General features: G+C 40.0%; 1 protein-coding gene across 5 annotated transcripts in view; it reads right to left on the bottom strand.

Annotated features, from left to right (window-relative positions):
• Positions 1 to 16,004, bottom strand: part of LOC128734337 (calpain-A-like) — a 49,732-nt gene extending 33,728 nt beyond the window's left edge. For 2 of the 5 annotated variants that reach the window (XM_053828479.1, XM_053828478.1), the window contains exon 1: positions 14,861 to 16,004. In XM_053828479.1, the coding sequence (XP_053684454.1) occupies positions 14,861 to 15,298 (438 nt within the window). In that variant the 5' untranslated portion in view covers positions 15,299 to 16,004. Of the gene's footprint in view, positions 1 to 10,014; positions 10,174 to 10,252; positions 10,386 to 12,852; positions 12,961 to 14,860 lie in introns of those variants that run through there. The other 3 variants (XM_053828480.1, XM_053828481.1, XM_053828482.1) reach the window with 3 other exon arrangements.
• Positions 16,005 to 17,700: the final 1,696 nt, after the last annotated feature.

The following is a 17,700-nucleotide window of genomic DNA, read 5'->3' on the forward strand; positions in this document are numbered from 1 at the left end:
ATGCTGAACTATAGGCGACCGCAATCGAATGCGATACTGGGATGCAATGACCTCGGAACCACCGACCTCTTTACCACAGTCTTGCTAATTCAGTCTTGCCAACGAACAACAACGTCGCGCTTCTGATTATGGGTGCACCCAAAACCCCAGCGCATGCAAATACATAATCTTCGTTAGCAATTTTTCTAATCATGCACCCCCTTTTTAGCAACATGCATGCTCCATAATAGAACTCTTTCAAATCGCCGCTGATCTACTACTAGAATGTGCGTGGGTTTTGCACAAAATTGACGATGTTTTAATGTTGTTGCAGATTCGGATTTCGATCTTCGGTTGCTCGTAAGCAGGCTTCGTTTTGCTCATCTTATGCATACAGAGACAGAGCAATCTGCTTCTCTCAACGATCAAGTGCTTTCGTTTTCTGTTCAACCGTTTCCTCTCCCACCGAACGATGCTTGAATACTGTTTTCTCTTACGACCACTCATCTTGCGCAGAAGGAGCACAACGACAAGCAGAGCTAATATTTTCTTCGCACACTGGAGACACGAGACTATTCGCTCCGTGTCCCAAAGAGAATATACGATAGGCAATTATATGGACTGGAATGATTTGCTCCGTAACTTTGAGAGCATGCATTCGGTAGCGCTCCGACAGAAAAAGAAAGATGAAACCAAACTGATGCTCACTCGCCGGCAGAGCAAACCACTGCAAAAGCAAAACAAAACTCGTCGCGTCGGAGAAGGAAACATCCGACTGAGAGAGAGCAAATCGATTCGGCTTCTGCACTTTGCCAATAAAAAGCCGAGAATTGAGATCTTTTGCAGAGTACAGTAGAAGCCTGCGCATAAGCGCCTTTGCGAATTCAAAAACAACAGAATAGAAGATAAATTCGCTGTAGAGTAAGAATGACATAAGCATAAGGGATATCAACGAATATGCCAACTCGGCTCTATTTTAAACTAGTGTTGAACGGCTTATGAATGTTAATCGGTGATCGCAATCAGCTCGGTTTAGCTGGAAATCTTCCTGCAAACGATGACCCTAGCTTTGGTTATAAAAATTCTAGTGCTTCTGCTTACACTGCTTCTCAGTTTACCCTTTTCTGTTGGTTTCGGGCTTTCTGTTAATTGCTACTATTTAGACTTCCATAGAACGAGTTATGACACCTTTGTCTCATACCATTAGGCAATCTCTGTTTTATTTCCATAACATAATCACAATAATCGAGCAATTTATTAGCACTTGCTTTACTTTGCTTTTCGGCAGCAATACGATTATAGATTCAGTGCTGAATTTAGCATATATCTTCACATTTGTCGTTATGGGTTTCCATCTTCCATCGCTAATAGCATTCGCTTTTCTGGCATCCTGGTCAACAGCGTGCATTCAACGGCTCTGTACTGGCTCTGTTACTCTGTACTGACGCTCATCCGACATCCTAGCTACGAGGCCTGCCTACTGGAGTCTACCGTGTTTTGGTCGCACAATATACATCTAGTATGTTTCATGATTCATGCGCTTGTGTCACACTCCTTTTAATTTACCATCAAGAATTGAATGCAATTGATTAAACTGATATCCTGTCAGCTTCCTCCTTAAAACGCGTATACGCTTCTTCTATTGGTCTATGGCTAACGCCGATAATATCGATGTTGTCTACAAAAGCTAGGAGTATGTGAAGTTTCGTATTGACGGCACCGCTTCCGCGAGTACCAAGTCGATTTCCGATCAGATCAGATGTTTACCCTGCGTTAGGTATAAGACAAGTTCTGGGAGTACAAATCGCAGGCTCATCATCTGTTTGTGAACTTTAAGGCGACGTGCGATTCAGTTGAAAGAAATGAGCTGTGGCAGATAATGCCGAAACTTGATTTTCCGACAAAACTACTTAAGCTTCCTATGAAACGACGCTGGATAGGTCAAAATCATGTATCAGAACAGCGAATGAAACCTCAGCTGCTTTAGTGATGGACTGAAGGAAGCAGATGCACTCTCTAACTTGCTATTCAACATTACCTAGGAAGAGATAGCAAGAGGAAGGAGGAGCAAACGTGGAATAAGGAAATATAACATGTTTCTTGGTCTTGTGGATGCCGTCGATATCAGCGGAATCAAACGTAGAGCAGGCCTCTAAGAGCCAAGCCTTGGGTATAACCGTCATTAGAAATTACTTTTCTTTATCGACAGACCTCGCAGCCGATTATTAGATTACAAGACCGTTTAGGGGGTAGCGTAACGATTCTAATACATTATATGCATAACTTACTGCTTGTAAATATAATACATTACAATACATTTAATGTATTGTATTTCTAAACGCAAAAATATGCATATAAAACAGTTAAAATTAAAATTGGGCCCCCGGCCCCCCCCTTCTGGCTACGTGGCTGATCCTACTGACTAGCAACACCGCCTAGCCGAGATTCAAACATTCGGCTATTGACTTGCCTGACCAGCATCGTACCTCACAGCTGATTGGGCAGAGTCAGAGGCATCTAGGTCTTTTAAATTGGATGCAACCGGTTTGGAACTTAGCATTAATAGCACTAAAACGAAGTACATGGTTGCTGGCAGGGAATGTGGGAGTCCAAATGATATTGATGCCGAGGTGGAGCTAGATGGGGAATGATATGAAGTAATGGAGGAATTTCTATACTTTGGCAAGCTCGTGATATGTGACAACGATCTAAGCCACGAAGAAAAACGATGAATTGCAGCCGAGGATCAGAAGTCCTACGGATTACGTAGTCGGCTGAAGTCCCGTAGTTTGCAAATTCGCACAAAACTGTCTCTCTATAGAACACTAATCTTCCCGGTGGCCCTTTACGCACATGAATCGTGGACCCTGAAGAGAGCTGATTGAATAACGCTTAGGGTTTTTGAACGTAAAATTCTGCGTTCATTACTTTGTGGAAAAATAGAAGATGGATATTGAATAGAAAAATAGAAGCAGATATTGCACCCGATGGATGCGTGCTATTGAGGACGATGCACGTTCAACTTGTGTGCGAATGGATTGAAGACCGGCAGTCTAGGTCCGAAAGTACTAGAGAACTGTAATTGGCTCGGTGCAGGATCGACAATGGACTCTGTAAAGTAAGTAGGTACCGCTTCTCCGAACGCCTGTGCTTCGAGTAACGTTTTTCAACGTTATGTTGAACGGTAGGGTAGGACTGTCCAGAACGCACCGTGGGGGTAGAATGGCCCATGCTATTAATTGCTTAAAAACGCGGAAACTATTTGGTAAAATTATGAATGCGCATTTTATTTTGGTGTAAAACACGCTAATTCATAATTATGTAGCATTTAAAAGCATCAAACATAGCCACATCCAATAAAATCAAGCGATTATCCGCGATCTCATTCCACATGTAAGAAATCACGGTTTTCTCTTAAGCTTTTACCACTAGTCGGTATGCAAATTTCATAATAAATACAGTCTATCTAATTGATATACTGTCATACTCGATGATTCACCACAAAAACGGCATTAACTATGCATATTTTTCACATATAGGGTAGTTTGCCAATTGTTGCTCACCACCCAATTGTTGCCCACTTCTCGGTTTTTGAATAATATCTGAGAATATCTATATTATCGCAGCACTCCAAACAATCAAAACACAAATATATTTCATTTCCTTTAAATATGTGTAAACATGATTGTTAGTAAACAAATATTTGGAATAGTAAAATTCCCTCAAAAAATCCAACTCTTAGTAGAGCCAAAATACGTCGAATGCTTACAGTGTGAATTAAGAAATCACTCATCAAATTTAAGCTTATAGATCTCAACAAAAAGCAAATTTACCCCATATTACATCGTATGCTTTTCAAAATACCCACATTCATAATGTTTGATTAATTAAATAACTAAATGTTACTATTTTTGTGTTCTTATGCATAGTGGTTAATAATTGGGAAAAATTAGGATTTTGTCCATTTCTTGCACACCATCCGCAAATGCCGCTAAGCATGGCCCTACTGTACCATTCTCACTTGATACAACTCTTATTGAAAATTTACCACTATTTGGATGTTGGATTAAAACAATACCAATAATTTTTGATTTCTCTGGAGACTACAACAGCAAAAGCCTAATGATATTACCAGCGTGTAACAATTTTCGTGAATAGAAAATAATGTTCGTATCCGTAATCCACAGTCGATTAACGGAACAATGTGTGCGGAAGTTTATTATGAGAAATTCTTGAGAAATGAACATAATAACGCAGAACAATGCTTCAGCTTCTGTTTAATGGAAGAAGTTATGTTGAGAAGAGAAAAAAGTTATGTTGTGGCTAAAAGAACTTAAAAGTCGAGGTTTTTCTTATGCGCTCGAATGTAAAAAATCGAAAAACTTTGCATTTGAAAAACCAAATCCCAGCCAAAAACGTATACTGCATTTAAATTTGAAAAAGGAAAGATACCGGAAAACAAAATTATATTAATTAATTTTAATTAATACATATATAAATTCAATGGAATAATTTTTACCTGTTCTTGTAAACCATTGTTCGGTGAAGATTGAATTACGTTCAAATACGTGACAACATGGCAACGGTACGGTACTTATAATTGGTAAATCTGTTTTTAAGGAGTTCTTCTTCATGTGTCAGTTTTCTGTACTTGGTATTTCTCCTAATTCCATTTTTTTTTGCCGTGCAACAATTGGATTGAAGGTGTGCAATATTAGGCAAAGGACATTAATCAAGTGGGCAACAATTGGATCTGTATGCTGTTGAACAAAAACTCAAATTGCATAATATGTGCAATATTCCAGGCTATGAAAACATACCAAATGTTTTAGTGAAAGGTCATTTTGTTTATAGGACAAATTTCTATTTTAGTAACGAAATAGTTTCCCCGAGAGATAAGATAAACTGAACGTTCCTGCCTTAGGTGTGCAACAATTGGCAAATTACCCTATTGCAAAAAACTTCAAAATACAAAACAGGGGCAGAATGCATCACAGCGGGATCGAACAGTAATAAAATATTTTTAATTTGCAGTACATCTTTTGTTTCGGATTATTTATGAAAAATGTAGCAATATTATGTATTGTATAGGACTTAGAATTTGCCTTAAACCTAATTGTACATTGTTTAACTTACAATATTTCATCACACATCAGTTGGAGAAAAGTAGATGATTAAATTTTATTGCCAATTATGTTGAGTAATGAACCCATTATGTCCCTGTAAACAAGCGTTTGCAACAAACGCTACAACGAACGCTTTCGCCATTTCGGCAGCCTAGTTATAGGAGTTTATCCAACACGTGATTGAATGGTAAATTTTTTGGTTGCGTTTAACGCCTAGCTGGGCAAACTTGGAGCGTTTTGTCCACGGGCTTTGGCGTTCTGCCTCACATAATGATTTTGACTCTTGCCAAAAATCGTCAAAAATAACAAAAAATACTGGTTTTTGTTAGGAAATTTCACCAGGAGTAAGTGTAAAAAAGATCCCAAAATCTTCTAGAAGTTGAAAAACGTGGAACAAACACGCCGTTGCTCTGCAAAATGATGTTTCGCTTAAGCAGTGCATTCTGCACCTTCTTACCCTACATTCGACAGTCCGTCCTACTCTCCGGTCTTGCCTCAAATGATCTAAAGTCACTAGCGAGTCCTGATGTTATCCTGAGCTATCCTATCCTGTTTGGCATTGAGTCAAGGGTGGCACGTATCAACCTAATCAGTTTCGGTGTAAAGTATCAACTCATTCCGCGTAATCGTATCGCACGCTGCCTTGAAGTCTATAAAAAGAGGGTGGGTGTGTAAGTTCATTTCTTGAAATGCAAGGATCAGTCGCAAGATGAACTTTTGGTCTGTTATGAAGCGTCCTCCCCGAAAAACCATACTAGTATTTTCTAATAGAGAGTTCCTGTAACGTCCGTGGGACAAGATGCGGAAAAGCATTCGATAATCGCTAAATTTGAGTCAATGACCCTTCTTGTAAATAGAGCTTTTGAGACCTCCCAATCTGTCCGACGGTGGTTCGTCCTCGGACCATACCCGTAGTACAATCCGATGAGATGCACATCAGCTTGTCCGTGAGCACCGTCACAGTTTCAAGTCTTTAAAGAACTACCGGTTAAATAAAGGTTTTGTGCATTGCCTGTTTCGTTGCAACTGACTCTTGCTGAAAATGTTGCCTCTAGTTTCTATGATCACTCGGAAAATCACTCCGAATCGGTGCACTATTTGCAATATCTGGTTCGCAGGTGTTCATTAGTCAAAGATATTTAAAAGCTCGAAGTAGAGTGCGGTTTATAGATGAACGAAAATGTAGAAACAGACTAGACTAATTCATATTAGGGTTGAGACGGCACGAAGACTATGAAATACTTTTTTTCGAAGCAATGTTAACACTTCAAAACCAGCTAAATTATTGTATATATGCAGCGAACCTTACTGATATTTACCAACAGATTAGCTATCCAGCGGCTTCAAAATGTGTCGAGAGTGATGGAAACTACGGAGTGATGGATTCATATGGGTCCGTAGTAGAGATGGTCGGGTATGAAAATTTAAATACCCGAACCCGACCCGTACCCGATCAAGAAAAAAATTGAAAACCCGTACCCGACCCGAACCCGCAAGTTTATTATCTTTGATACCCGAACCCGACCGCAACCCGACGGGAACGGGACGGGCCCGGGTACCCGACCATCTTTAGTGTTAAAAAGGTCAATAGAGATACACGACCCGACCCGTACCCGGTTTCAAAAACAAAAATTAAGAACCCGTACCCGACCCGAACCCGCAAATTTTTTTTTTTTCAATACCCGAACCCGGCGGGTACGGGTACGGGTGCGGGTTTTGGGTAAATTTTCCGCTACCCGACCATCTCTAGTCCGTAGCTTAAGATTACCGTGTCCACTTTACAAGTGAGTGGCTGTGGTTCGAATGTTAATAGAATTAGGCCATTCAATGTGGAAGTCACTTTAATTTACCATGGGGATATTCTCAGGCCTCTTATTACCTGGGTTTAATTCTATATAAACCCAGTGAAGCCTTTTTAACAGTGCATAAGTCATTCCTGTTGGTGGTAATGTTCCTCTAATAGTGGATTCCTGTACTAGTGGAATTGTGTTTATCGCTCTTAGTAACGCTTGCAGTGAGCACGTCATCAGGTGGATAACAACGTATGCTTGTTAAGGGGCCGTGCACTAATTACGTAAGGCATTATGGGGGGAGGGAGGGTTCCGCAAAATCTTACAAAATCTTATTTGGGGGGGAGGGGGGCTTAATCATTTCTTACGTAAGATTTTCTCACACGAAAAAATTATGAAAAAGTCACATTTTTAATAGCAACTTATGTTATTTGTTACAAAAATTTTTAAATTGATGAGGTAAGTTGTGAAGTGTCGAAATCTTTCATGCTGCAAGGAAATGCATAGCAACTTGCTGAGTATTTTAGCCTTGTCCACTCAAGGAAATAGCAGTTGGCCTACTTGTTCCAGAGTCTCTGATGTCATCGGTTTATGCTATTATTTATAATTTATAATTTATTCGTATAATTCATAGGACAATTTGGGTCTAAATGAATACTTAAAGATTACTTAATTGTTAGTATTTACATTGTCAAGTGCACGAATACGTTAGCAGTAAATGCGTGATAGTTCGTCAAAAATAAAAAGGTCAGCAAAGCAGTTGAATTGTCTGATCATGGAAGCGATGGGAGAGTTGGCAGCATATTGCGTTGAATAGGAGTCTTCCTGTAGAATCATTCTGGGTCGTAAGACTCTTGAAGGTGCGTAGAGTCCGATTTGCGATAGGATGTCCGGTGCATCATATTCGCCAGTTAAAAGCTTGCAGCCAAACAACGATTGCGAAACCTCTCTACGTCGACTTAGCGTGCTTAAACCCAACAGACGACAGCGGTCTTCGTATGGTGTTAAGTTTTGCTGATCTCTCCACGGAAGGTGACGAAGTGCATGTCGCACAAATTTTCGCTGTACGTTTTCCAGTCTGGCGGACCAGACAAACTCGTGTGGGTTCCAAACGATGCTCGCAAATTCCAGCGTTGACCGTACAATAGAGCAATAGAGAGCTTTGAAGCAGATCGGGTCATTGAATTCACCAGCAATCTTAAATATGAACCCAAGACTACGATTGAACTTGTCAACGATGGCAGAAATGTGGGACTTCATGGTGAGTTTCTCGTCAAGTAATACTCCAAGGTCCTTCACCTGTTCTACCCTATTCAATTTTGATCCGGAAATTTCGTAATCGAACTCTATTGCGCTTCTAGTGCGATGGAAACTGATGACGCAACATTTCTCCACACTCAATAACAATTGATTCCTTACGCACCAGTCACTTAACATGTCCAGAAGCTTCTGCAACATTCTGCAGTCCTCGATTCTTCTGACTTCAAGATAGATCTTCAGATCATCAGCGAAGAAAAGCCTTCCATCTTCATTGAGTAGTAACGCTGCATCATTTATGTAGATACAGAATAGCACTGGTCCCAAATTGCTACCCTGTGGCACACCAGAACCATTTGTAAACGCGGCAGGCCGGCAGTTGCCAAGTTGTACGAAGAGTTGCCTATCCGTAAGGTAAGTTTCCAACCATCTGCACAATCTTGTGGTACACCCAAGTTTCTCCAACTTGCTTAAAAGAATAGTATGATTAACGGTATTAAAAGCGGCCTTCAAATCAGTATAAACTGTATCCACTTGCGCTTTGGCGCTCATACTATTTATGCAGAACTATGTGAAATTCACCAAATTCGTTTCTACAGATTGCCCGGGATCATTCCAACATATTTCGTTGCAATTTCCTATCTCAATCCCGCAAGGCAGCCACAATCCCTTATGATATCACGAGAAATATTTTTGTTTAAAAGTAGCTTACACAATTAATGTATAGCTGTACCAATGGAACAAGTGCTTGATAAGCTACTATACAACAAAAATGTTTCTTGGGATATACTGTTATTCTGTTCCCAAATATCTTGCCTGCCGTATGTGGCCAGAGTGGGGTCAGTATTTTGCTTCAAAGGAAACCGCGGTCATTACAGATCTGTACATTAGACGCAACGCAGTGCCAATTCCAACATAAGACCATGTCGCGTGTCATCTAGAAGAGGCAAAGAAGTTCTTTGTATACTACTTGACGAGGACACGTTTTCAGACGATTTAGATTGGATCAATGCGAATTAAGTGAACGCTAGTGAGTTTTTGAGCATACACCAACATTTATTGACAACCTCAATGCTGAAATACGTTCTGTTCGTGAGGGGGCCATTAAGGGATTTACAATAGATAATTGATATTATTTGTTTTTTTTATGAATTTGTTTGAACTTTGGTTTTTATGAACTTGTTTGAACTTTGTTGACTGTTTCAATATTCTTTCAATGTCTATCTTTTTAAATAAAACTTGAATTTTGATGTTTCAAAAAATCTTACTAAGAATTTGTACGGGGGGAGGGGGGATTGGCCAAAATCTTACAAAATCTTATATAGGGGGGAGGGGGGGTTCAAAAATGAGGAAAAAGGCCTTACGTAATTATTGCACGGTCCCTAAAATGCTACTGTTTGTTACAAATTTCTTAAGGTGCAGTTAACCTTATTGGTCTGCTCAAAACCAACAGCCTAAAATTTAATAGTGCACCTTAGATAAAACTGTTAACAAAAATATATTTAAGGATAGAAAATTGAAATTCTCTCGAAATTATTTTAAAATCCACCAAGATTTTGAAATGTTTCGAGTTTCCACTATTACTGGTACACTCACAATCACTGGTACATCTACCCTAGTTTCCTTGATGGCATGAAATTTGTCGACATTCCCTGATTTTCCTGATCCAAAGGACATCCAAAGGATCCAACATTATGTGACTAACCAGGTAACTCTGAGGTAACAGCCAATATAAAGTTCCACAGAAATTGGAGATAAGATAGAGGTAACGGGTTTCAATTCTCGATAAAATTACTTACTACTTCACAATAAATATCGAATATAGAACCATGCATTTCTATCAATAAATTCAGACTACTTACTACTTTCATGTTCTTAATCGACGGCAGCACTCGCTTCGTATCGGTTTGCTTTTTCTCGAAGATCTCGTTGATGGCATTACCGATGTACTCGGTGGCCGCACTGGTAATCGCTTGACCGGCTGCATCGAACAGCTGTCTGCCGGCCCCGCTCAAGAGGCCCTAAAAGATTAATAAACCATATTATGCTAGTTCATAGTCACCGCCACCGCCGAGGCGGTGGTAGATTCGACTCAAATACCTTCAATTCATCCATGTTTTCTTACAGGACTCGTACCCGCGGTTTCGTGTGCGCAAAATAAGGTTTCGGTGATGAATAAATAGTTTATCCTGAAGTGGCAGTTTAAGAGGATACTGTAATCAATTTTTTCGCGCTACGGCACCGGAAGGGAACCACAATATTCGATTACATTATAAATTTTTGGTTCTGCGTAAGTGAGCATTTTCGATGGATTGGAAATACTACTGCATATGCTAATGATCACAACTATATTAGGGTAACCACCGCAGGCAAAGACTACCTTACACAAATGTACCGGTAGTTTACCTTTCAACCGGTCAGTTGGAAGCGAATTCCATAAATGGGAGATATGGTAATCATTTGACAACACAAACATTCACGCTTCTACTAGTATAGGTATAGTTTCAAGCTACGGGAAATACAACCTGATCTCGCGTCGGACGCGGTAGCGCCAGGTATTTTATCATTCGTTTCGCATGCATACTACGAAGTAGCGATATTCAATTATTTCAGTGAAACAGAACTTGATTCATATTGTTAGGATGGAACTGTTGTAGCACGACTGTGGTGGCTAACGACTGTAAAACAACATTACAATCGTGCTACTAATCACATTCCAGCTTCAATAGCTTGAAACGGTTCGCAGAAGAGAGAGGATCACGAGTGGCTTGTCTCATTTGGTTGTGTTTCGTTTAATGCCTTCAAACTACTCTGACCGCATAACGCACTAAATAATTATTATTCAACAATTAAAAATGATGGTAAACTGTTGGCGACCCTATGCGCCCCAGTCTCCCCTCCTGGATGGGAGTTAAGCGAGCTATTCATTGCGACCTTGCTCTCAACCGTGCGTTAGGTTAAGATTGTTGTTTTGGTATTGTAAATAATTTGATTAACACATATCTAACCCATGTAAATTTTATAAAATTACATGAACAACATGCCATACGAATATGATAGTTCGTTGTAAACATTATGACCTTACACAAGCAGTTTACAGCAATATTGAAATATTTACATGAAATGCCATCTATCGTCACCTTACCCACCTTGCACCGGATATAATATAAAAGAATTTAAAACCCTTCATCTTCTGCAATAATGAAGAAAATATCTACTTTGGAAAATGATTGCTCTAATCTCAAAAAATCATTGAAAATGTGGTGGTCAAACATTCCAACCTCTGACGCCAAAGCAAATAATTTCAATTTAGCTTTCTACTGGTGACTCACCGTCAAATAACGATCTTTTTCATTTTATTCACATCATTTTCCTAGACTTTCGGCGTCCTCCAGTCGCCGTGTTGCTGTTGGTGGAAAATAGGTCACTTTTGTCGCTCTTTGTGCGAGAAAATATTTCGATTTATGGGAATCGTACAGCCAGCGTTGTGAACTTTCCAGGTCAGTCGAATCTCAATGCAGTAAACCGCACGACCAAGATCGAATGTAATACGGCTACTAAAATCCCTGTTCTGTTGACATAAATTTGAGTCTGTGCGAACACTACATATCGGTATGTTACGTACGCATCGAGAAGCAAGATTTTAATTACCGTAGGATGGTTCTTGTGTGTAAATTAAATGTAGGATTTTTTATGCTAACACTTCTCCCCCGTAGAAGAGTTTTAAAAATTGATTTTTGACATTCCAGACAGTGTGTGAACTGTTTCAATAAACAACTTCTTTGTCAATTTGTCAACACTTTTGGAGTATTATAGGTTCAAACAAAAAAAACGGAATGTTAGTTTACAAATTGTAACAGATTTGTTTTTAAAACCTTACAAAAAAATAATGAAGCTAATAACAGTGAGGAACCCCATCTAAGAGTAGTTTAAAAATAACCCTGTCCTTCAAGCCGAATTCAGTGCGTTCTCACACAATTTAATTCCCATGCCAAGCCGGCAAAGCTTCGGCTGTGGAATTGTATGTAAAGCGGAATGATCGTAACTTGATGATACACAAGTGGAACGCGTTTAAAATGTCCAATACTCTATATTGGGTTGGACTACCAGCGATCGCATTAGATGGCTATAATATTTTTATTATTTCCAATTGTCGCGGTGTATGCGTGTATGCGTGCTAGGCCAGTTTGCTATCAGCAAAACTTTGATAACAGCTGGCTGTGCAACGTGAATAATTTTTGTTTACAAACAAATCCTTGGAAAGATTGGATCTCTGCATGCAATGAATTCATGGAACAAAATAATCCAAATGCACTTATAATTTCGCCTTCGGTATCTTTATTAGTGGTGATTAGCCGTCATACATCATCACCCAAGTCTGGAATAGAACACTCAGCGGTCGGCTATGCGACCGAACAGAAATGACATCATCTTCGATGTTTTCCGTCTTCCATCGCCAGGCACAATTTCATAAAACCAACGAAATCCATCGATCTGCAACGTCACTAATGGGGGCCTTAGAGACCAGAATTATACACTGCATATGCTAACACACTTTTATGCAGACACTCCCTCATTAATGCAAAAAGAAAAAATTCCGGTGCACATCAAACTGCTCGAACATTGTGATTTCTTCCGAATCACAAAAGGTTTAACACGCATCAAAAGCTTGAAAATAACACAAAAACCTAAAGATTGACCTCACTTTTGCTCAGAATAGATACAAAATTTAGCCAAATTTCGGGACAAATAACTGCGCACTGTTTACACGAACACTCACTCGCCACCGACTGACTGGTTGGCTGTTTGACTAAAATGAATGAATACTGTGGTTGACTGTATCGAACATAAGTTTATAGGAAGCAAGCACGAAAGTATTCGCTTCCCCCTCACGTGTTGATGTTGTTTAGTGAGAAAGTGAGATCTGTTGGGGTTCGTTCACAGAAGTTTAGGCGCATAGCTTCGATGCACGGTGAGAAGCGTTTGCATAATGGTGATAACCTACTAACATAAATATAACTAATAAATATGTATGGGTTTGCTTTATGCTGTTGGAAAGATAGATGGAAAAGGAGCATAAAAGCATAAGGAGAAACATATCAAAATGATATTTATCTGCTAGCTTAAACACAGTATAGTTGATCTAGTATGCAACAGGGCGCGTTTTATGCCTAATTTTTGATTAAAAGTTACGTTACTACCTACACACAAGTTGAAAAGAAACTATGCTTCATGTGAATGCATAATACCTTTCATTCCAGGACCTATGACTTTAATTAAACAATTGTAATGCAATTATATTAGAATCAAAATGGCATTCAATAATCTACAATGGTTGTACAAAATACAACCCGAGTAACCGAAGGGTAAAGTGCGTTTGCACCACTGCGATAAGCAAAAGAAATACGAAAAGAAACTCTTATTATTAAAATTATTAAAAGAAACTCTTATTATTATTAGATCCTTTTGAAACGTTACGCGAGAAATTTAAAAAAAAACCAAAAATAGTCTGAAAGAATTATAAAAGATTGCCAAAAGATGTCTTATGGAACTCTAAAAGAAAAAAAAATTTACTCATATCCTACAAATTATTTTTTTGCCCCCCGATTTTTCATGCCAATTTCCAAGGGGAGGGGGGGGGTTGACAACAACTTTTAAAATGATTTTCAATGGCCTAATGAATATAAACGCAACTATAGGTGCGCCCACAACTAACGAGTGGCAACTAAAATTTTGAAATTTTTTCGAGCTTGACAACAAACGAGCTCAGAGAGATGAGAGCATATAAATATGTGTTAGCTCTTTCTCTCCTCTTTTTGCCAATTTTTTTGTTTTGTTTATGCTTGCCCAGTATTGCTTAAAATGGCGTTGAAGAATTTTGGGAGCGCGTTGTACACTTCTACGAACTGCACAGAAATCTCGGCAAAAAGTATACGGTACAACATTTAAAAAGCGAAAATGATGCGGCTTCGACTGTTTACCATATCCTAAGATGTCCAACAACTATTCGCAAGCAAGGTAGTGGAAGACCAGCCAAAATTATGGACGCAAAAGGACTTCGTTCTCTTTCACGTGCCTTCAACAACAAGGATTCCAAGATCCAACGCGATGCCGCATAGAAGTTCAACTGTTCCCACTAGTGCATCTGCAAAACATTGAAAAGAGTCGGAATAAACTGTCGAAAGAAGATGTTTGAAGAAAATGTTGAACCCGTGTCAAGAGGTTTCCAGTGTTTCTCCATAGTGTTGTATGTGCATAAAGGATAAATCAATTCATTGCGTTCGTCGGAGGTCTGCTACTGCCATTTGGAAAACATGTTGGGATGACGGCAATAATAACTTAATTCCATGAAGCTTTTGTTAAAATGCTGTTAATATTCTTTTCGAAATAATTCGAGTATAGACTTTACCCCGATTTACCCTATATTTTCGATACTTCACGCACCACATGTTTACCAGATGGCCAGGTCGAAGCTCGAAGCAACACAACTAACGTCAGAGCACCGACGAAGGTAGGGCAATGAATTGGCTTTCCCCATAAATAAACAAACCACCCACAGAGAGAGATTTTCTCTATTTAATGTAAAATTGTTCAATTTTCAATCGATGCAGGATATTGGCAATTGCCAGAGCCACTGTTGCTGGTGTTCAATGAAAAGTGCATAAAGACTAAAGTGTTATTTTTTATTACTTCAGTAATAATACTCACACTTGAAAACATCCCCTCTGCAATCGGGATGGAGACAGCTTGGAAGGGAATTTCCTGTGCTTGTGCGGCATCCTCCGTAGAACTGGAGCCGTACGAATCACCCGGCATTGGCATGGGCATTGAGGGCATTTGTGGTGCATCATAGCCGGCATTTGGCATCGGCATTCCGCCGAAACCCCCGGCGAAGCCCATGGTAGGGTATGGTAAACTGGGCGCTGGAGCCGGTGGATACCCACCGGGGCTAGACGTTGGCTGTACAAAACCATAGGACAGAGACTGACCCGATATGGAGGGATTTAAACTGGAATACCCGGAGGAACCGGGTGTTGGCATCTGCGGTGGATAGGACGGTTGGTTCAGTGCTGCGGGGTTTACCCAACCGAAACCATTCCCATGCCAGTTACGAGGGTAGTTGTAATTTTCATTGTAATGCGACATTTCGCGCGCGGTTATGTTTATGTCCCGATAAGGTGATGTGAAGGTCCACTACTTTTCGTCAACGAACGTCGAACTGTATAACGCGACGGCGGCGAGACGCGACCGAATGCAAAAACGAAACGCGAAATGACCTTCCTCACGCGTAAATATATTACTTTTTGTTATCCTCTGGTTCTTACACGGTTCACGGTACTGAAATTTTTATTCAGTTTCAGAACCACTCACAACACATGAAAAGCCTTGATTATTCAATTAACATGTAAAAAATTTGTCTTATCAAGGCTTTGTATACTGAACCATATGCTAATGGCGAACGCAACGTACAATATCGCACAGCCTCCGGAGAAGCAAAAACACGTTCGCACTCAATTGGCACTCGCAATAAACTGGACGCCAATAGCAGACGAGGTTTCCACGAAAACGAATGATTTTACTGCAGGGATTCGCCGGTTTTCTCGATCTATTTATAAACATTCACTTTCCTTTCCTTAAACATTTGGCATTACAAGCAACTCCTTCCTAGGAAATGTCGTTTTACGACACAACAAAATCCTGACTAACGCAGTCGGTCTGATTTAACGACACAGCCCTGTTTTGCAGTATTTTTTCACAGTTCGATTTTGTGTATTTTCACGCACCACAACACAGTCTAGCCGTGAATGTTCTAATGGATTTCACGAACAGCGTTTCCTATCAATTAAACCCTCTGTTTATCTAGTGACGAACACCACGCGACTGATTGAATCAGCGAATAAGCAAAGACAGCAAAAATACTGTATATTCAGGGTACTCGGGGTGGAGTGGATACGGTGGTGGGGAAGGTTCTATTTTCAAGGGAAAACCCGAAGTTTGACAATTTATCCGATCGCACGGGGAGCACGTCCACAAATGGTTATTGATAAACGTGTTGGTAGCGTGTTGTCTGAGTCACGGTATGGTACTTACGTGACGTTGTTAGTAGTAGTCTGCATCGCATATCAGTAGTGTTTACTGCTGAGTGAGCAGCACGAACGACTGGTGGTCAGTAGTTGTAGCCCCGAAGCATCGTGGGTTCGGTGTGGTGTTTAGTAAACAGCACGATACCACGGGATGGGGTTTATCTATCCACCTACGCGGGGTTATTTTTTCTAAGCTTTCGATTGGTGACAATTTATGTAAGAAATACCGGTTTGTCCAGATAATTTGTTGAGTCAAGAACATCACTGCATAAATTATTCAGATAATTCGATGTATACGTGCAATATACGTAAAAAAAATCAAATTTAGCTTTCTTGATCCGATTTCTTGAACTAATTTAAATGGACAATTAATGTATGGCAAACAAATGTGAAGTTGTTAGAACTATTTGAGCTTCCGAAATATTATTATAGCGTTTTACATTGCTCCCTTATAATTATTATTACATAATTTATCCATATTTTTATATAGAACTAGCTGGTCCGAAAAACTTCGTATTGCCACAAATTATACTGTGTTGTACATAAATCGTGAATCTCGGATGACCTTTGTCACAATCTCGAGTTTTGCAAGTTTCTGTGGAGTTCAACCTTAGATCTAGATAGATCTTTTTTGCTTTGCGCTTTAGTCTGGTGTACTCTTCAGCCACCGCCACAGATGTCCTAAAGATCGTGCCCTTGCCCTGCACGTTGATATTCGCTCAGTTCATAACACCTTGACGAAGCACTCTGTGTGATTCAAATGAACTTTACCATTCATCCGAAATCCGAACTTAGCACTGTGTACCATTTATCGTAGATTGAATCAGTTTGTTGAACTTCCTGGGGAAGCTGTTCTCGTCAATTATTTTCCATAGCTCTTTCCGGTCAGTGGTATCTTATGCGGCTTTGAAATCAACGAACAAATGGTGCGTGAGAACTCTGTATACACGGCCCTTTTCGAGGATCTGCCGCAGTGTAGATATTTGATCCGTTGTAGACCGACCTTCGACGAAGCCGGCAATTGGTGATAGTCCGCGGAAAATGGTTTAGAGCAGCACTTTGTAGGCGGCATTGAGAACGGTGATCGCACGATAGTTCTCACAGTCCAACTTGTCGCCCTTTTTGTAGATCGGGCGGATTACCCCATCTTTCTACTCCTTCGGTGACTGTTTTGTATTACAACAAACGGCCAGCCCCATTTTAATAAGTGCCGGTGCTGATTCCACCTATTCGGTCACCTTACAATCGTCCGTCAGAATGCTGCCATTCTTATCCCTACACATTTCGGCTCGCGACACAAAGCCTTTATGGGATCCGTTCAATTTCTGGTAGAACTTTCGTGTTTCCTGAGAACAATTTGGCCGCATATATCTGCTTTTCCAGCTAGCGCTATTTCTCCAGGAAGATTTGGTTTCGCTGCATCTTCTTCTGTTCTGACATGTTCTGACGTGTGGAACTGCGCTT

The sequence above is a fragment of the Sabethes cyaneus genome, chromosome 2 (genome assembly GCF_943734655.1).
Source record: "Sabethes cyaneus chromosome 2, idSabCyanKW18_F2, whole genome shotgun sequence".
Taxonomy (NCBI): Eukaryota; Metazoa; Arthropoda; class Insecta; order Diptera; family Culicidae; genus Sabethes; species Sabethes cyaneus.